This window comes from Zosterops lateralis (assembly GCF_965231275.1).
Source record: "Zosterops lateralis genome assembly, chromosome: 5".
NCBI lineage: Eukaryota > Metazoa > Chordata > Aves > Passeriformes > Zosteropidae > Zosterops > Zosterops lateralis.
Window position 1 is genome coordinate 59,054,869 of NC_139766.1, and position 20,335 is coordinate 59,075,203.

At 46.3% G+C, this 20,335-nt stretch overlaps 1 protein-coding gene across 1 annotated transcript; it reads right to left on the bottom strand.

Annotated features, from left to right (window-relative positions):
* Positions 1–5,396: 5,396 nt before the first annotated feature.
* PPM1K (protein phosphatase, Mg2+/Mn2+ dependent 1K) lies at positions 5,397–19,948 on the bottom strand. The gene is made up of 7 exons (XM_083862010.1): positions 19,886–19,948; positions 16,397–16,905; positions 15,769–15,869; positions 8,541–8,706; positions 7,915–8,059; positions 6,968–7,102; positions 5,397–6,458 (listed from the first exon to the last, which is right to left on the bottom strand). The coding sequence occupies exons 2-7, from the start codon at positions 16,834–16,836 to the stop codon at positions 6,327–6,329; spliced, it is 1,119 nt and encodes a 372-aa protein (XP_083718136.1). The 5' UTR covers positions 16,837–16,905; positions 19,886–19,948; the 3' UTR covers positions 5,397–6,326.
* Between the last annotated feature and the right edge of the window lie 387 nt (positions 19,949–20,335).

The window sequence follows — 20,335 nt, forward strand, 5'->3', positions numbered from 1 at the left end:
GGCATCAGCTGGGCCAGCAGCCAGCCAGGTTTGCAGTGAAATGAGGCACTTGTTGAGTGACAGGGCAGCTCCTTGCAAGTGCCTCAGCCTTTAGCTCCACCACAGTTCCTGCCAGGAAGTGCTGCCTGGGGCCAGACATTCCATTTAGCAGGTTAAACCAAATTTGTGGCCAATTTCCTGTGACCAAATTGTCTTTCATGACAGGTGCAGTAACTCAATTCAGAAGGGTGAAGCTGAGCTGCTTTCCAGGCTCAGTGTTCTGTGTAAAATGCATGAGTGTTTTTAAGGAATTTCTAGAAGTGGGACAAAACTCTCTCCGTGTCAGGACACAGATTTGATGCACTAGTGAGGTTACTGTGCCACACCATGGAGGGAGGAGGGTGGGGTAAGCAAGCCCAGGAACTGGGCTGATGTGCTGGGAGCCAAATCCTGCCCTGTCTTCCTGGAGAAGAGTTGGATGTGGGCCTGGTCCCCCAAAAAAGGGCAGTTTGTAATGAATGGGACAAAAACTTGGTCATGGATGAACCTAAATGCAATCCTGCCTGCACCAGAGGGCACCAGAGCCGGTGGTGCAGGAGCAGAGCCAACCTGTGGGTGCGAGTGTTTCCGCTGTAAACACCGAGGTGGGGGGAGCTGTAGCAAGACTCTGCCCCACAACGGTGGTGAAAATCCTCTTCGGGTGAGGTCCGGAGGGTGGTGCTCACACGGGCTCTGGGAAGAGCTCCCAGCCCTTCCCAGGGGCAGCTTCTGAGAGCTTTCAGCTCTCCTGCTCTGCCCAGACCCTCTTGAAGCTGGGGAGGGAACCCCTGTGGTGCTGCTGGTGCTTGGCTGCTCTCTCCTCACAAAGCAGCAGCTCACAGGGATGCTCATTATGGGGTAAGTGCTCCAACTGCAGAGAAACCTGGGAGCCATTTCCCAGCTGCTGGGAGAGGGCAGAGCTGTCCAGCAGGTTTCCCAACGCACCACCCAAGCTCTCCAAACTTACCTGTGTGAGCAGTGATCACAAAACCACCACGGGATATGTGCATTTATCCAAGAGCTGATCAGCTCCAAACTGAGCTGAGACACAGACTGGCGACAAAGGAGAACACAAAAGGACTCTGTTCCTAAAAAGAAATGTGGTAGGAACCTGCTAAGACCTCATTGAAGTCAAGGCTGCTGCTGCCTTCAAGGGAGAGAGAGTAAAACAGGTTTGAGCCTAGCTGTGAAAAGCTGTATTAACTAAAAATACCAGTGATCTCAGGGCTACTCCTGCAGATGAGTTAAAACCCTCGGCTCTTTTTCCTTATAGTTTCTTCAAGTGTCACAGAGCAGTTTTGAATTCATGCAGCAGAAAAACTGTTTTTCTGCAGAGGCCCAATGTGTGTCTTTGCAGTGTGTCAGAGGCTGGCAGTGCTCACTGTGGCAGCCACCCAGCAGACACAAATAGCAGGTTAGAACGTGACACCCTGGCACAGCGAGGCCCAAAGACAGCAGGTACTTTGTACTGGTTATCACTGGGAGAATGTCTTTGTAGGCAAAGCTGTGGTTATCAGAAGCTTTTTATGGCCAGGCCTGAGGCCCAGGGCTAACAGGACAGTTGTGACACAGCTTGAGAAGCTGCAGCTTTTTTTTTTCTGGCAGTTGGTAATGGGGTGGAAAAAGAAAAATCCATTTGTAGTAACACATCTTCTAGAGGCCAATTCTTTATTGAAAGGTCTTGTAAGCATTCCAGTACAGACTTAGCACTCTACTGTAGCTTTGAGTTGATGAAGATGAAAAAAAATTTTAAAGAAAAAAAAAAAAATAACAAGGCAAGATGGATACCTCTCTAAAATTTCATAGTAGATGAAATTCAAACACTGATTACACCAAAGATAAACATCAAACCACAGGCATTACACAGAGCCCCGAGGCAAAGCATGTAACAAATGTACACAATTGCACTTAAGTCTGTAAGAAAGTCATGACAGGCACCACTGCCCAAGCATTCCATATCCTGGGTCAGGAGGGCACCTGATGGGTATCTCTGCATCCAGAACAGCAGTTTGGAACCCAGGAACACCCCGAGTGCTGCTATACTGTACATTCCCCTTCTTGGGTGAATGAGCAATGACCTAGAAGTGCCCAACTAAAGGTGTTTGAGAGGAATTATTATTATTAAACCAGTTTCACTGGTAGCTGTTGCTTTGTGCTTCTCCCTTCACTAAAAATCCCAATGTGTTTGACCACAGCACATCCACAGGCTGAGACAGAAAATGTACCTCATGGAACCCTGATCCCATGGAACTTGGCAGAAGTCCTGTGGTGAGTCTAAGCTCCTCTCAATTTCCAAACATGTAAAAACCAGTGATATTGCTGATTTTTCTCCTCACCCCCACTGTCAGCTGCTCCAGGATTATTCTCCAGCCCTGAGCATTTCAGCCCAAGGGACTGATTGTAATGAAGGTCTATATTAAATTAATTACTGGATCCCCATTTCAATCTCTTGTGCTATGTTCATCATCCAGAGAGACCAGCTCTCCTAAACCCAGACTGCTAATTACTTTTTTCTGAGTTCCCTCTGTAAAGCATGAAACTCTCACCTTTCCAAGTGGCAGAGAGACTTAAGTTGGAAATCCATCTGCAGTCTCAACACCTCTCCTAGTAAATCCTCCAGCAATCTGAGGCCCCCTATGCCTTCCATATCCTCACAGTAAAAATGAATACTTAGCTGGACAGCATTTTTGCCTTTCTGCACCCACATCCCACCCTCCTGCTGTGCCTGTACGGAGAGAGATTTCACTGCTCCAGGGGGGATGTTCAGGCAAGAAAATATTCTTGCCAAATCCAATGGATTTCAGAATCCATCCCCTAAAAGGTAGGGAAAAAAAAGAATGTTTTTACAGTTTGCTCAGCAGGTCACCTCTAATGTTTGGTTCAGTCTGTCAAACAAAAAAATAGTTTTTTGTTGAAACTCAAGATACACAGGAAAGACAGTGAGCTACAGAGCAAACGTTCCATTTTGTTTCATTCAGAGTGGGAGATCCTTCACTGTCCTGGAATAATAAACCTCTCAGACAGGCAGCTGCTGTTGTTGGGACAATTTGCTCTTTGTCCTCAAGCTGAAGGAGCTCTGCTGTGCAGGAGGCTCTTGCCAGTCCCTGGGGGGTACAGTGGAGCTGGTTGCTGGCAGAGCTGCCACGGGCTGTGGAGGCCTAGTGACCAGATGGGAAGCCCAAAGTGTTTATTGGCCTGGCTGGGATGGAGCTCACCTCCCCACAGCATCCTCACAGTGCTGGGCTGTGTATTGGCCCCTCAAAAGGGGCTGGTAACACTCTTTATGAATTGTCTTTATCTTGACCAGGTTTTGGGGTTTTTTTTTCATTTTATTTTCTCCCCCCAGCCCCCACCCTGCTGAGGAGGGGAGCGATAAGAGCAGCTTGGTGGGCAACTGATGTCCAGCCAAGGTCCACCTTGCACAGTCCTTCTTGGCTCCCAGCATGGGAGAGGGACAAGGGCAGCCTTGTATCCAGTGTGTAATTGCTACAGCAGTGGCAACCTCCTGTGGGAGTCAGGGAGTTTGCACTGCTTATCCTTTATACAGCTGGGGATGTGTTGGTACAAACAATGGCTCTGGGCTGTGTCCCAGCATGGATGGCCTTGCTGTGCTGCAGGAGCTCTCTGGTCTCCACAACAGGATGAGGGAATACATCTCCTTCTCCCTACTCTGGATTGGTGTGGATGATTGTGCCAACTCCAGAGGTCCTTGTTCGTGTTTACATGAGCTACTAATGCTACTAATTAACACTGTTGGCACCTAATGGGGTTGGTGGAATCGGGTGTCATCGTGGCATAAGGAGATTTTTGGGTGAGGCAATACTGACACACCCTGAGGCGGCTGTTCCCTGCTGGCAAGGTGTGTGGAAGGATTTGAGCAGGTTCCTGGCACAGGGATCACCTCCCAGAGCCTGGGAATTTACACTTGAACGATCAACAGCCCCGGCAAAGCGCTGTGTCACCTGATGGAGGGTGCCTTGCCCACCCCAGTGAAACCAGCAGCTTTTGCCCCACACTGGGGCCTGGCCTGTGCCTACCAGGCCTCAGGTCAGTGTTCTGAGAGGGCTGGGCTTGAGGCAGGGCTCAAACAACAGCAGCAGCTACAGGAATTGCCCCAGGAGTGAAGAAGAAACTGGACAAGGAAAACAATGGGTCCAATAGAAGGGACTGAGGTGAGATGGTGCCCAGGAGTCCTTCACAATCCAAGTGTTTCTGCAATGGCAGAGAAGCAGCAAGAGCAACCACCAGTACACCTTAATCTAATAATCCTCTATTTCAAAGAGCTTTGTCTTATCCCTTCCTTGGTAAAATTTCAAAGAAGTAAAGGATGGATCCTTCCCATGAGTAGACAACCATGCCATTAGGAGAAATAAAAACCTTGTTCAGGTTTTTAAAACAGCAACCATCCTGACTGTAGGTGAACACTGAACCCCAACCCTGGAGAAAATCTGAGGAGAGAGAGGGAATTAGGACTGTAAACCAGTGATGTGCTCACTACACAGGCCAGGGGACCAGCATCCAGTGCAACAGAGATTTACACACACCACTGCAGTTACAGCCCAAATAAGTGCATTGTACACACCAGGTAACACACCAAGTGATGGGACAAAGTCAGGGCACTCTGAACACCTAGTACTGAATGCTGTCAGTACAACACAGTGTCTGCTGGGTGCTGCTGGGCCTTCCACCACAGGCAGGGTAAAACACATGGAGTGACTGCCTAAGGGGTAACCCTGGGATAAAAGTAAAGAAGGTAAAGAAGATATGTATTTCACACTGGAAAAGCAGAATTAGGCCAGGCACCTCAGAATTATTATTTTTTTTCCAAGGTGATTTAGTATTAGGTAACTTCTCTTTCATTTTGTTTTGTTTTTACAATTGTGCTGTTGAAAGCATCCACAGAAGGAAAAATACTGAGGCAAGGCTGAGAAAAGACCAATTCTTCTCTGCCCATATGTCACTGCCACAGAAGCTGACAGCTGACATGGAATGGAAGAAGGAAGAGGTCTGAACAAGGCACACTGGGACAGATCTTCACCTGTTCCAACATGTCACCTGCAGCCCATGTCACAGCAGTGATACGAGCTGGATCAGAGCTCTGGTGCCCCCATGCCTCACTGGATAACAGATTTCCCTCCAAGAAGGGAAGTGGAAACACTTCCTTTAAAAATACAACTTCTTTCTGGTGTCTGAATATCTGACATCTACTAGAAACAATACCCAAAACTTACAAAAATTACTGTACATTATTATAATGCTCTCTCCTTTCTCTAGCTTGTTTGGGGTGTTTTATACCTCCTTGTGTACCATGAAAAGACATGAGCGATCACAATTCAGATACCTTCAGCAGAGGGCAGAAAAATCCTCAAGTATGGATGAAGAAATAAACTGTCTTACGCATCAGATCTTGAAGAGTAAATTCTTTGAAATGATCTTACTGTCTTTATTTAAAAAAAAAAAAAAAAAAAAAAGAAATTCAAGTTGATGAGAGTCTCTGGATATCAAAACTGTGCGTCTTTTTCCCTCCTCTGTGCTTCTGCCAGACACTGACAGCAAAGAGAAGACAGTGCAAGGGGCTGCTGCATGGTCCACAGGGACTGCACAGGCTTTGGACCCAATGGAGAAAGGTTCCCATCTGTCCAACAGCATGTGGCTCCAGCCTGGTCTGTCTCCTTGGAGCTAGAGGATCACAGATGACAGCAGTGAGAGCATTAAGCAGCACTGTCTCAGGAACTTGTATAGCTACACCAAATGCCACTGGCATCAGAACTTGAACATTCTGAAACTTCTCCTTTATTTTTCACCCACTTTCTCCTGGAGCACAGGGGAGTTTTGGGTGGCTGCAGCAGAAGAAAACAACAAACCCTCTTTCTGTCTACCTAAGAACATTGTGCGTTTGTTCCCGTGTTTTATCGGACAAGGAAGCCAGCACGTGGCTCAGGGACTCACAGCTGCCATGGAACTGAGTGTCCTGGGGAATACAGGTGGGCATGAAATGACTGTGCACCCCCTCCAGCCTCAGGTGAAAGCCCAGAACCTCGTCTGTGTGAACAAAGTGATGTGTGGAGCTGCTGAGGCTACAAACCCAGGGCGCTGCCCCGATGCTGCCTGGAGTAACATGGGCAGCAGGACACGGTCAGCCGTAAGCAACAACAGGCACTACGCACCAAGGGAGCAGTGGCACCTTCTAACACTGGGAACAGAAGAGATGGACAAGACACTGAGGGAGCCTAGGAACAGATGGAGGTGTTCTCCTGTAGCACGCTGTGTCCAGGTGGCAGCAGGAAAGGATGGCTGTGGCACTGTCTTCATGCCCACCTCCCGCTGGAAGCGAAGCTGCGGCTGAAGGAGAAAGTCATCTCCCCATTCTTGTACTTGCCCCAAGCTCCAAATGGCACTATGACAACTGTGCTGTTGTCTTCAGAGCCAAACTGCTCTGCCTGAGAGAAGAAACAAAGTGTCAGCAGCAGTGTCTCACTTAGAAAGGGAAACGTGTCTGGCTTCACTTGGCACAGCACATCCTGAGCTGGAGACTTCCTTGCCCCTTCCCAGCCCTGAGGCCCAAGACTCCTGTGACCCTTCCCAGCCCGGATGCTCCATTCTGGTATGGCCCAGAGCTTCCCATAGGATATGCCACCGTGCAGAACCATGATCAGAAAGTGCCCATTTCTGCCTACAACAGTGACATTTTCAGCACAGGCACAAGCTGCAGTTACAGTCCCATGCAGTTCAGTGGACTGTGAGCTAAGCAAGCTAATGGATGTGATGCCTGCAAGGATGTGGTGAGACCCAGGGTAAGGAAAAGGCTGGCTAGCAGGACTGGTGGATGTCTCAGCCAGCACCTTCAATTCAGCTGAATGTGTGGTATCACATAAATAAAAAACCCATGTGTTTTTAAAGCCAACCCCTCCCAGGCAGGAGCCCTTGGTGGCAGAGCAGCGGGCAGTACCTGCTCAGTGACCACGTGGGCGGCCTCGGCGGGGTCGTGGCACTGGCTGATGAAGTCGCAGATCTCCTGGCTGTTCACGATGAAGTTGATGCCATCAGTGGTCAGCACCAGGAAGCTGTCATCCCCATGGTGCAGCTGCAACAGAGGCACCACCCTGGGTGAGTGCTGCAAGGCAAAGGAACTGCCCCCATGTTTTTACACTCTTGCAAAGCACTTTTTATTTCCTGGAGATGCTGCGTGCTCTCCTGCAAAATTTTCCCTGAGGCTGAGATTTCAAGGAAGGTGTGATAGCACTGCAGTCATCTCCCTAAACCCCTAGTGGGTGGCACTTTATTGGGACCAAAACAATATAAGTTACTGGGGCCCTGGGAGGTGTACTAGGGGAAAGTAAGAAACAGAATGCAAATTGACAGGAGAGCTTCCTGTCAAAGTGGAGGCTGAATGCCTTCTGGGTATTTAATTTGTTTTCTAGACCACTACAGAGCTATGGTAAGATACATGCAGCTGTCCTTTCCTCCTCTTCCTCTCAACTCTCTGCATATCCTACTTTTTTGATGGCAGCTCATCCATATCCTACCCACTTCTCAGTGATGGCTTTATATCAGCATTAACCTCAAAATTACCCATTTGATCGCAGCACCCAAACAGACTAACACCTGTAATGTATATAATTTGTTATCTTTCTTCCCTTATCATGTATTTAACTGTGAGAAGTGAGATTTAGAAGTTTATCTGGTTGAATTTAGTACCAGATTCTTTTCTGTCCTGTTAGTGTTAACCTGAAACAATTTAATGAGTGCTGTTCTCTGGTTATTTCAGTAAAAAAACCCGCCTGGCCCTCAGGCTTCACCTGGGCTTGTGTCATGTGGGTACCACCACAGCATCAAATACCTATGAAGCCCCTTAGTCCAAGTGTTGTTGTCCCTGTAAAGCAGATCTTCTTTTACCTGAACCCTTTTTGTTTCTGGTTGAGCTATCACACCACTGTTTTTAAGATCCAAATCTCCTATGCTCCGTGTCATTGCAAGTCTACCATTCACATGAGGTTGTCCCACACTGTTCCAGGAAACGAAGCCACCACACTTCTTAATCCTGTCCAGAGGCACAAAAGGAAAAGTGAATGAGTTACTGCTTCACACCATTACCCCCACCTCTATCCTCTATTTCTGTCACTAGCTAGAATGAGGAATGATGTATGGAGAGCCTAAGCTGGGAAGCTGAGGGTTGGCTTTGGCTGTTTGAAGGGCTTTATGAAGGGGATGTGACCTGGGAGTCACAGTGCATTTCCTCAGGTTCTAACTTGGCACTTTTGGACAAGTCTGAACCATGTGGTCATAGCTCTGTTCTGAATCTCAGCAATGCACACCTTACTGCTGAGAGAGTTTATGCTCATGGAAGCCTTTCCACATCCCTAGTCCTCTAAACAGGTCCCAGTGCATTAACTGGAGCTTATTGCCAGCTCAGAGTAGTCTCTGGGCTCTATATTCAACTCTGCTTTCTCCCAGCAGCAGAGCACAAGCCCATCCCATCTGAGGCCATGCTCTGGGAAGCCACATCCTCAGCCAGCAGGTACCTTTCCTTCTCCTCCTTTCTCTCTGGAGTATGGTCAATGGTGAGTTTCATAGCCTTTCCCTTCCGGCACAGCAGAGCTCGACTGTCTCCCACACTCGCCACAACCAGCTCAATTCCATCCCGGAGCAGAGCCACTGTTGCAGTGGTCCCAGAGCTCAGCAGAGTTGCTACAAATGTCATCAAAGAGAGAGGTTTTAGCACTGCCTTAAAGCGTGGAGCCATTTAAAACAGCAACAAACAATTTCAATTGGTAAAATGAAAACAACTTGTGCTCTACCTAATCAGCAAGTAACTGCTTTTAAGTTTAAACTAAATTTACACATATTAAAAAAAAAAAAAAAAAGGCAAACATGCATGCATGTAGGCATGTAGGACATGGAAGAGAGGAGAGGTGGGAAGGATTAAGTGATTAAGTGTTTCTGTGCAACAACATGGCTCCATGCAAACCGGGCAAGGGGGATAAAAGCACTACAAGGTACAGTGGCTTCCTTTCAATTTGTAGCAGTTTTTCAGCCTCATGAGCTCACCTCAAGTTACAGCATTATTGTCCTTACTCCTGGGCACAGTGACTGCACAAGTAGGTCACCATAAAGGTGATGGCTCTTTTTTTCTGTTAGGTGATGAAGCAGGCAATTACATAGCAATATATAATTATAGTGAAGCTGGATACTGGGATTCAGCCTTGCCTTGTGCCTGCAAACTGGTGCAGGTGGCAGGGGCTGTCTGGGCAGCCTGCCCAGGGCACTGCTGGCACCCCTCACACGGGTCACTGTGAGTGCCCAGAGGGCAAAACAGAGCCCTGGTGCTGCCCTCCTTCTCTGCAGGGAAAGGAAGGGAGTGAGCTGAGCTGGCCCACTGCACACAGGGACCTGCCTGGAGTCACTCATGCAAGCAGATTTAAAGGCTTCTCATTTCAATTACTACAATAGTCTGGAGAGAAAAAAAAAAAAGAAACTCTTGAAAAAGAGAACTGCAAGTGCCTATTTCAGGAAAAAGATTTGTAGTATCATCTGCAGGGAAGAAAATGACAGAAATACTGCCCAGCTTTCCTCGTTTTCTTTGCTTTTTGAAAGGGCAAGTCCCACTTTACAGTTATTATCTTCTCTTCCTGCAAATTCTGCAGAGGTAACCCAGCAAGAGATGCCTGGAAAGCTCCTGCTGATTTGATCTATTACACCAAAATGTCTGGATGGGACCAGTTACTGCCTGGAACACATTTGCATCTACAACCAATGCAAATCTCCTTGAAAGGCCCCCTGTAGGTCACCTGCATTATGGGCTTTTCCAGTTGTTCCAGTTTTTCAAAGCAAGCCAATTTGAGCTGAGTTTTTAGCTTGCTTAGGAAAGTGACTCTCCAGTTATATTCTTGTTTTCATGTCACTAACAGTTAACATGTCACTGTCTTTCCACCAGTTTCTGCAGAGACCAGCTACAACTACATGTGCTTCTACCTCTGGTTCTGCAGCTTTGACCCCATGGGACAGATTTGAGACAGGACTTTGTGTCTGATCTCAAGAAATGCCAGGCAGCCCCAAATCTGACCAGCTGCCAACAGATAGCCACAGAAATGCAAGGGCTTTGGGGTCTTGATAGCCTCCTTCCCCAGCCCTGTGAGGTCAAATGGAGCTGGGAGCACACTGAAGTCACCAAGCCCTGGAAGATGCATTGAGCCTTGTTGTGCAGCGAAAGCAGTGAGTCCATGAATCCAAAAAAACCCAAACACAAACCCTCACAACCCAGTGTTAACTAAGCTGGTGTTATTATTTAAAACAGGTATTATTACTGCAGCAAGGACTGGGTTTAGCTGAGTGCTGAACCAACAGGTCAGGGGTGACCATTAGCCATGGTCCCACCTCGGGCTGTGCCAGGCCCAGGCAGGCTGGGACACTGGAAACTGGATGTGGCAGCCTCTGACTATCCAGGTGGATAAGGCACCGACATCCTGTTTCTCATCTGAAGCAAGGACTAGCCCAGTGCAGGGTCACTTTGAGGCACATTATGAGAATAAGATATTAAAAAGTACCAGTGTAAGGAAAAATTTTAGTAGAAACAGTAAAATACCTGTTTTAGCCAACTGTTAGAAGAAGTGAAATAGAGCAACCTACGTAAAACTACCTTTTTATTTTACAGAAGATACATTTTATTTAGACATTAAAATTAATGCAGAACTGCTGCTACTTTCCCATTTCATTCTGTGGTTTTAGAACTATGCTGAGAAACATACAAAAGGTTAAATCATAGTCTTCAATTCACAGAAGACTGGAAACATTTGGAATTCAAGTGAATCTGCATCTTTTCAGTGCAAACTCCCAAAGAAAAGAGCAAAAAATCAAGGGCTGGTACTAAAGAAAAAGATATTGTCCAGAATTGTGGTAATGGACATAGTGACTTGAACTTTATATGTTTATTAGTTAAATAGCAGTCCTAGAAAAAAAGTACATGCTGCTCACAATCTCTTCCTTGGATCCAGTTCATGCTCTGGGTAGGGATGCAAGAACATGCATGAAGCCAACTGTAGCATTATGTGATTTCTAGCACAGCTCAAAACCACAGGAATGGTGATGGGATAACATTTCTAAGGCTTTTCTACAACTGCTGCTAGTTTAAGACAAAACACGTTGCAACAGCACATGTATTGGTTTTAACAATTAAAGAGTTTACTTTGTTTTCCTATCAATATCACTATAAAACTAAGATCTTTCAATAGGTTCTTAACACTCACTGGACAACTTCTACTGCAAGTCATCTCAACTAATGTGACAAAGAGGATGTGGAAACCTTCCAGTAGTCCAGGCTAGGAACCGCTGGACTCCTTCACCTGGGACAAAATTAAGCAGATCTCTCTTTCCACTGAAGCCCAGCTTAAAGTGTCCAGGGCCTCCAGTTCTAGAGCTGCTGAGCAGGTACAGTGTCTGCCACAAATAACACGTACACAGAGGCAAATAGGAAATTCACCCAGGGACTTTGTTCAAACAGAATAAACCTGCAACACTGGAGATGCAAGAATAAGGGCTGCAGAACAGGGGATGGAGTCAGGCACTCTCAGGTCTGCCTGTGCAGGTCATCTAGGATCTGCATCTTTGGCCTTGGTAAATCAGCCTTGGCATTTCTGGGGAACTGCACTGTTCTCACCTTCTTGCTAAAACTGTGTGACAAAACCGGTTTAAATTCAACCCAAATAAAATCTGAATTTTGTTTCCCCTATGGAGATAAGTAACCAACCAACACATCAAATGAAGAACTTTATCAATGCTGGAGGGCCAGCTGTCTCATATGGCAAGAGTGGCCACTCGGAAGAACATCCGCTCCCTCATGTAATTACACCAATATGGGGAGTTCATACCAGTGCCAAATGAAACGGGCCCTATTAAAGGCACTGAATAGAAGTATATTAATTGTTTTGACTAATGGAGAAATAGGCAAAATAAACATCTCTTTAATATTGTAATTACTATCTTCTAAATTGATTAGGTAATAATCAGGGCCCTTGGATAAAAAGGCTGCCTTTACAATACTGATAAATTTATGAAATATTCAAGTACGATTTCTGCAGCTCTCCCTTTTCCTCAGTGTTGCAGGTTAACATATTTAAAGAAATAAAAAAATTTTTTTTTGAATGGTAACTTAAACAAAAAACCAACAAAACAAACATTACTTAAAAATTTAATTACTTTTAAATAACTTCTGCTGTTTGTCAGCATAATAAGATTCCATAAGTAAGAACCCTTTCAAGCATGGGTAGACAAGTTAATACTTGGCTATGTTTTAATCAGATGGCTATTCCAGAAGTGAGTGCCCAATGTGATTAGAGTTGGATGCACTGTGAAGGTTGATGGACAAACTCCCTCTTGTTTTCTCTGGCTCACAGTGAACAGAAGCAGTAACAATACCTGGTAGGACTCCAGTAGGCCAGGAGTCTCACATTTGTCTCACATTTCTCCAGGGAAATGCTCAAATTTCCTCAAGCACAGAATTTAATTTATTTCCATCCTTTCTGAGAAAAGCTCTTCAGCCTTTAGATTTCAGTTTTAATGGCTGGTAAAAAATAGCAGAAAATTCTGCCCATTTCTGGAAGCTGTCCCATGGATAATTTCATTTGTTGGATGTGAGCTTCCTTTATGTTCTATCCCTAAATTTAGCAGTGATTTGAAAGTGACTGGCTATATTTAAATGCATGGAAGGGAATGAAAACGCGCTTTTGAAGAGGTACCAAACACCAAGCTTCAGGGCTCAGACATAGCCCTAAGCTGTTAATGATTACACAGGATTTAGGCAGAGCACAGATTATCCCAGACCTGCCTAGAGCAAGTTTCTTATGCTTTTGTGTGAAATGACAGGTATAGGTCACTCACAGAGGGGTTAGTGGAGCAGACTCCAGCAGGCCAGTACAGCACTCCAATAGCACTGGTGAACTGCATGCCAGCCACAGCAGCAGTACCTGGAGCACACTCATAAACCATTTTTATTATTGAAAGCTCACAGCAACTACTGTGCAATGTATTTTCCATCTCTCATTTCAAATATTGTATCATTGTTAAGTGACTTACAGAGAGCCACACCCTTGAAGGCATTGCTGGGGTCTCCCACAAGGCACGTCTCTAATTCTGTTAAATTCATGCCTTATGTAAGGTTTTACCCCTTGAATGGCACTATAAACAATGCCTCCAACGTGCCATTTTGGCTACAGGGATTTGTCTCGGGGTTTAGTTTTCTTCAAACACCCAGGTACAAGTTTTAAAGCAGGTTGTGTGTTAGTGAAGACCTGGACCTCCTGAATGTGCACTGGGTTTTTTTTTGCAGACACAGTGAAGGGAGTGAACCCTGGGAGGGTCATCTGCTGGAGCAAGTCAAAGCTATTATTTTGCACTTCATCAGCTATGGCCAGGTTTCAAAAGGAGGTCAGACTTGGGGAGCATCCAGTGTAAACCAGATACACCAAGTTACACAGTCAACCACCATTTTCAAGATACCCTAGTAACTGTCTTGACTGTCACATCCAGAATAGCCACACTTAATCAGAAATTTTGCTGGCAAACTGAATCAGTTTGGAAGTAGCCTTCTAACAAAGATACATGCCAAAAATGCATACTGAAATTTTATGTAACTTTCTAAACATTAACAACAACAAAAATATCCACACAAAGCAGTCAACACAGTATTGAGTTATTTTAACAACAGATATGCAAGAAGTTTAATCTGTTCAGAAATCCAGACTTGACTTTGCACCCTGTTACTCCATTCTTTGCCTTAGAGCTTGGTTTTCAGCCAAGAACAATGGGCTCTCCTAGATCCCCCAGGCTCCTGCAAGAGCTTGCAGGTCCTCAGCCTACCTGAGAAACACTGAGTGCCTGCCAGAGCATGGCCCCTGTGGATGTCTGGCAACTCTTTTACCCTCTATCTTGCTTTTTTAATGAAGGAGGCTTGTGCAGTATCCTGGTAACCATTGCATACCTTTTCTGGCATTAAGCAGCAACAGTTAGTTAAATGGTAGGAAAAAAATCCTATGAGCAGTTCTAAAATGCTCTGCTTGCTGCACAGTTTGTCTGTTAAATATTGTTGTTATCCAATTCTGGGTCACCTACAAAGTGTTATGATTGGAAACAGTTTTCAGAAAAACAGAATAATACATCCAGTAGAGTTCTCAGTCCTTCTCCTCAAGGAGCTGCTCTGACACAGAGGTCACTACAATGAGCCAAACCAAGAGTTGTCTTACTCCCAAAAGGGGCAGGGAAGGCGATAATTAAATCTGAAAATGAAATGGTCTGATCCAGGGAAGCACACAAACTAGTACTCAAATGCTGTCTTGGATTTGGGTTGGTAAGAAAATATATTTGCAAAGAGGCTCTGAGATAAAAAGCACATCTGCTCTGCTGATGTCTCTCATGAGCTCAGCTAAAACCCAGCCCACAGGTCAAAAGTAATTCTGATCTTTTTGACCACATGAAATACAAAGGGAAAACGACCTTTATAAACGATTCTCCTTTTTTTTTGAGGGCTGCATCTCAGGGCTTAAGACTTTTTTCCTAATCCCTGGTGCAGGCTAAGGTAAGAGGCAGTGCTGGAACAGTCAGGCTACCTGTCCTGCATTTGAGCCTACCTAGATTTATCTAGCAGTTAGAGTGCAGAAAGCCACTGCATTATTCAGCCGCAGCTTCAGAAAAGCAGCTTGAGGATACAGTATCACTTCAGTCCCTACAGAGCTTCTTGGTTTCCAGTCTTTCCTGGAGAGAAGACTTTTACAGTTTCTGTTCTTCTGAAACAACCTCAGTTAATTGGCCAGTGCCTGCACCAGCACTGGGACAGTTTTTTTGTTTAGTTTTCTTTAGTATTGTGGGTCAGTGTTTTGTTTGGGTTTGTTTGTTTTTTATAATTGGGTTTGTTTGGTGTTCTCTTTTTAAGACTGGCTAAACTGACTCTCAAAATTGTATCCCATGGGCTGAGAAAGCTCCTGTGACAGAACTGGGACAGGCACTTCTATCTCCTTTCCTAAGTCACTCTCTATAAGCTCCACTTGCTGCAACTGGTTCAGATGTACTTAGTCTCTAGACACATATACAAGAACTTCATTAACAGCCAGGATTAAATGGGAGTCTAAAAAGGCTGGTGCCAGCTTTACCACAGCCTTACCACAGCCAAACTTGTTTTCCTCTTCACTGCTTTTTTCCCTTTCCCACTCAGCTACTCCTGTGATTCTGTTTGTGCAGAAGCAATATTGATTGCATTAACTTTGGCTTATGTTCCTCCTCAGGTGCAGCAGCCAAGTTAGGAAGGGGAACTTTGACACTCTTGCTTTTAATCCACAGGAGTAACAGCTTTAAAACAAACAAACATATAAAAACACCAATCCCCCCACCCCTAAAAAAAAGGCAAATCAAAAACACCCCTCTCCACATTTCTTACCAGTAAAATTATGGTCCTTGCAAATCTAAATCAGTCTTTGCTACCTTGACAAACATAATTCTTTTCAGAATCACATTAAGAGAAATTCATCGATGATTATGGTAACATTATAACTCCTCCAGTAAATTTGAATGAGACTTACAGTAGTTATTTCATTTTTAGGAGTTAAACCATAATTGTTTTATTTGCAGAAAGTGGCCAGAGCAAAATCCCATGTTAAGTGAAATTGTTTTCAAGAGCTCTTCTGGACATTTTACTGTAAAACTACTGAGCAAATAAGATAACCTTTATTCTTCACACTTATATGAGTAGAATATTTTTTTACCTACCATCAGCAGAGAGATTAGCATGCCTTTCATATGCTTTATCTATTTCTAGAAAAGCTTTGCTCAAAACATTTTCCAAGTTCTCCTCCTCAGCAAGAAATTCCCTGGAAGCAAGCAAGCAAGCAAAGAAATTAAACTTCTTTCCAAGAAATATACATCCTAATCAATCTGTTTTGCAGTCTTATCTCCTCCATGCACCCACTGAATGATGGTGGACTAGAGTGGAAAGGCAATGTGATTTTACTGTGTGCACTGAAAGCACAATCCTGTAATTTTGCAAATATTTAAGTTCCTTATCCAGCGCCCAGGGATGTGATAGATACAGAAGAGTGTAAGCAAACCATAGGTCAGCAATCACTGTGTGAAAACAGCCAGTCCACACTCTCTCCCTGTGCTCCAAGACCTTTCCTGGACAGGGGGCACCATGGTGCTTTCCTCTCCTGTGTTTTTGGGCTTGCCCGACAGGGCAGGCACCACACAGAGTAAGGAATTCACAGCACTCTGTTCCACCCAGTGCTCCTGCTGTCCCAAAAGGACAGGAGGCTACACGGCCTGGGAGGATTACAGGTTTCCTAGAGAAGGAATCTCAGCTGGAATTTATTTGACGCGCATTCCCTGGCTAAGCACTTACTTAATATATTTTTCCATGTACTTATCACAGAAGTCCGCAGCTGCCGCCCCGCCGTGCCCGTCGTACACGGCGAAGTACAGGACATCCTCCGTCAGCTGCGCGTAATCGAACCGGTCCTCGTTCTCCTTCCTCTTCCCGATGTGGCTGGCGCAGCCCACCCTGCTCAGGCTCACCTTGGGGATGGGCTTCCCGTACTTGATGCTGGGCGGGAGCAGAATGGGCTCATCGATGCGGTTGTCCCAGATGCCGAAGGTGTCCCATGTGGTGGGCCGCCCGCTGCCGTCGGCGCCGAAGCGGGAGGAGCGGCGCTCGCAGGTGGAGATGGAGCAGGCGGCCGCGGGGCGCTTCTCGTCCTGCAGGAAGCGGGACGTCAGCGCGGCTCTCCTCCTCGCTTGGAACCCTCCATTCCGTACCAAGGTGATTAGAGTAGCTGTGGACATCACTTGTCTTCGCAGAGATTCGTAGGGGAAAGAAGACCAAGGGCAAAAGATGCGCAGCTGCTGGAACGTCTTGGAGAACAAAGGGGAAAACGGTCAGGAAGCAAGGAGCACAGGAAAGGGAATTTTCGGTTGCATCATTCAGGAAGCAATGTCACCCTGAGAGCCCGCTAATCATGCGGAGCACAGCACTCCCTGGAAGGGACTGCAGTGGGATCGGCGTGACTCACCGCCAAACTATCCCCAGCCAGCAGCAGCAGCAGCAGCAGCTCACATCCAGCCCTGCGCACAGAGCCAGGGAGGCACTGCTGCTGCTGCTCCCCTGCACAGTGACATCCCGACATTTCAAAGGCCTTGAGACGGAGCAAAGGGGAGTGATGATAGTGCCAAAATATGACTATGTGAAAGTACCAGGTAAGGTTGTGAAAACGAGTTTGTCACGCACTCTGCAAACACCAGCTGAGATATCTGCACTGTGACTCCCAGGGGGAAAGGAGAAATACATTTGCTTAGATTTAATTTTTTTTTTATCTGCACATGATATTCACTTCTGTCACATTTATGGAGATCTTGAACGATACTTTTTAACACAGAGCTGTAAGCTAATTGTGATTTTTTTTTTTTTATTTAATGCCAAGAATGACAACTAAGAGTGTACCCATGGACATCCTCAACTGTACACACAAACCTCCCCCTCAAAAAAAACCCCATGCAGCTATTTGCTGTTTTGTTTGGCTTGAATTTCTCAGCCACCTAACCTTGAAATGGGCTAACACAGGCAGGCAAGGTCTTCTGCTGGCTTCAAAGCTCTCTTTTCCAGTCCAGATAAATTCAAACACACCACTTGGCACAGCACAGACAAAAAATCGCTAATGATGACTCACCTAGCATGCTGAAAAGTGTAGAAAGATTTGATTATTTGACTTTTGTAAAGGTCTGGGATGCAGTTTGAAATATTTACATATTGTTGCATCAGAGTAATTTAACTGGACCACACAGATCACTGTAACTAACCACACCAAAGATACAAGTCCAGTGAGGGATTTGTAACTTAATTGCTCAAAGTTTGCTAAGGGCAAAATTATGAGTGAAAAATATTATATGACATTAAAAAAATCTAGAAATACCCAGGCTTATGGTGAATGAAAAAAAAAAAAAAAAAAAAAAAAAAAAAAAAAAAAAAGGCAGCAGGGTATTCTGACATAATTGAGCAGCAAAGAGCAACATTTGTACCCCAGAGACACTTTAATTCTGGGCTGCAGTGCCTTGCTGTTGTCCTTTGCCCAAGCCAATCACAACTGCATCTCCAGATCTGAAATATTTGTTTAAACTATTGTTTTAAATTGCTAGATAAAAAAAATCTAAGCACTTGCAAAAAACATGCAACCAAAGGTAACTTAGTAAGGGGTTGCTTTAGTAGAAAATGGCAGTGACAGAGCTTTTGGGAGGCCTTCAACAAACATGTTGTTCCCAGCTCAAAGCATTTGCTTCAGATGCTGTGGATTTACCTTTCAAGCAAAACTTAGGTTGTATGAAAAGAGGAAAGGTTTCTTTGCTTAACACTTAGAGGTTACCTCTTGACTTGATAAAAGGCTGCACGTTCTGGAAATCACTGTTGTTGCATCAGCTGAATACAGAGCTACTTGAAATCTTAGGATTTTCCATTTTACATTGCGGGCTGATGGCAATATCACACCCTTTTATTTACAGGTATTTAAAACCTGGTTTACTTCCTCGAGCTGCTTTTTCTTTCCTGCTATCCTTGGCTGGTAACAACAGCATGTTAAGTTCCTTCTGTGAAGCACAGCACAACCAAAGCCTGCCAATTAGCAAAACCCACGCTCGCTTTCACTTCTGTCAGCTTGAGAGGAGAACATGAAATGCTGGCTATATTTAGACTACCCAGTATCCACAGCACGAATCAGTCCAAACTCAGAAGGTAATTTTAAAAATTTGTTCCCTATCAAATTCAACTCTCACCAGGAAAGTAAAAATAGTGACGATGGTTTTGCCTTCCAAGTGTCTCTGCAAGTCAGGAGTGGGAACCTGCTCTTCAGTTTGTTATGCAAACAGCTCTGGACACAAAACAGTCCGTGCTTTCCCAGCTGATATGTCTGCAAACACTGGGCAGACCCATCTGGGCAGAACAGGACTGAGATAATGAAAAGAGGGGCACTGGTGTTAGAGACAAAGTCTAAGATGGACACTTCTAGACGGAAATTTGCTTTGATGTGCTCCATCTGACAATGATCACCTGTACACATTTTCCTGCGGAGAAACAGCTCCGACAGCCAGGCAGGGAAACACAGCACTTGCAGTGGGATGAGATGATTAAAGCTGTAGTTTTACAGGCTGGCTGCTGCTCGGCAGATGGAAATTTTCCAGGCTGCCAGAAGAGAAGGGGAAGAGAAGGAAAGCCGGAAGAAAGCGAAGGCATGCCTGCTGCCCCGGGGGATCCGACGTGTGCAAAAAGGAATGTAAAGCTCCAAGTGCACTTGCCTCGCGTGCCTTCCCATTCCCAACCCCACATCTGTGGGCAGGACCGTGCGGTTCTGGGTGTTAAGCTCGCCTTAAAGCAGGTGCGTTGGCTTTATTTATTTATTTATTTATTTTATATATATATATATATATATATATATATATATTTTTTTTTTTTTTTTTTTTTTTTTTTTTTTTTTAATTCGTTACAATCTAGTCTCGCCTTCCTGTCTGGACAGCAAACTGCACACGGACGGCGGCAATTTAAAGACGTCTCTCTCTGCTGCAGTTTGCTCATCACGAATTATCACAGGCGGCATTTATTCCGTGCACATCACAGCTGCGGCGCCGCGGGGGGGGGGGGGGGGGCAGCCCCTGAGGAACGCCGGGCCCGCTCCCTGACATTGCCAGCCCCGCCGCGGCCCTTCCCGCCCAGAGGCTGAAGGAGAAGGGAGAGCGGAAGGGGCAGCAGAAGGAGAGGCTTGTGAGCGAGGCCCCCCGCCCTCCCCCGGCCCCATCCCATGGCCATGCCCCAGCCCCGGCCCATGCCCGTGCCCGGGCAGGCGGCCCTTACCTCCTCCCGCGCCCGGGCCCGGCGGTGCGAGAGCGGCGCTTCCCCGGCCGAGGCTGCAGCGCGGCCCCGCCGCCGCCGCCCGGCCCCGCCCTCCGAGCCCCCTCGGCCAATCGGCTCCGCCCGCCGGGCCCGCCCGGCCAATCAGCCCCGGCCGCGGCGGCCGCGCCGGCCGAGCCCCCCCGCCGCCCCCGCCCCGCCCTCCGGGCTTGGCCGGCCCCTGACACGGGCCTGGCGCCGGGCCAGCGCGGGGAGCCGGCAGGGGCCGGGGTGACCGCACAGCCCGCGGCCTCGCGGAATCGCCTGGGTCGGGAAAGACCGCAGAGATCACAGAGCCCGACCACATCCCGTCCTTTAAACACATCCAGCGAGAGGTGACTCCGTCGCCTCCCTGGGCAGCCCATGTCTAATCACCCTTTCTGTGAAGAACCCCTCCCTGATTTCACAGAATCA

What these genes read in the sequence shown, in the direction of transcription:
- PPM1K (XM_083862010.1), bottom strand. Translation starts at nt 16,836, where the DNA reads ATGTCCACAGCTACTCTAATCACCTTGGTACGGAATGGAGGGTTCCAA. An exon ending in TACATGGAAAAATATATTAA is followed by an intron (nt 15,870 to 16,396) that starts GTAAGTGCTTAG and finishes GCTTGCTTCCAG; the next exon opens with GGAATTTCTTGCTGAGGAGG. An exon ending in CCCACGTGGTCACTGAGCAG is followed by an intron (nt 6,459 to 6,967) that starts GTACTGCCCGCT and finishes TTCTTCTCTCAG; the next exon opens with GCAGAGCAGTTTGGCTCTGA.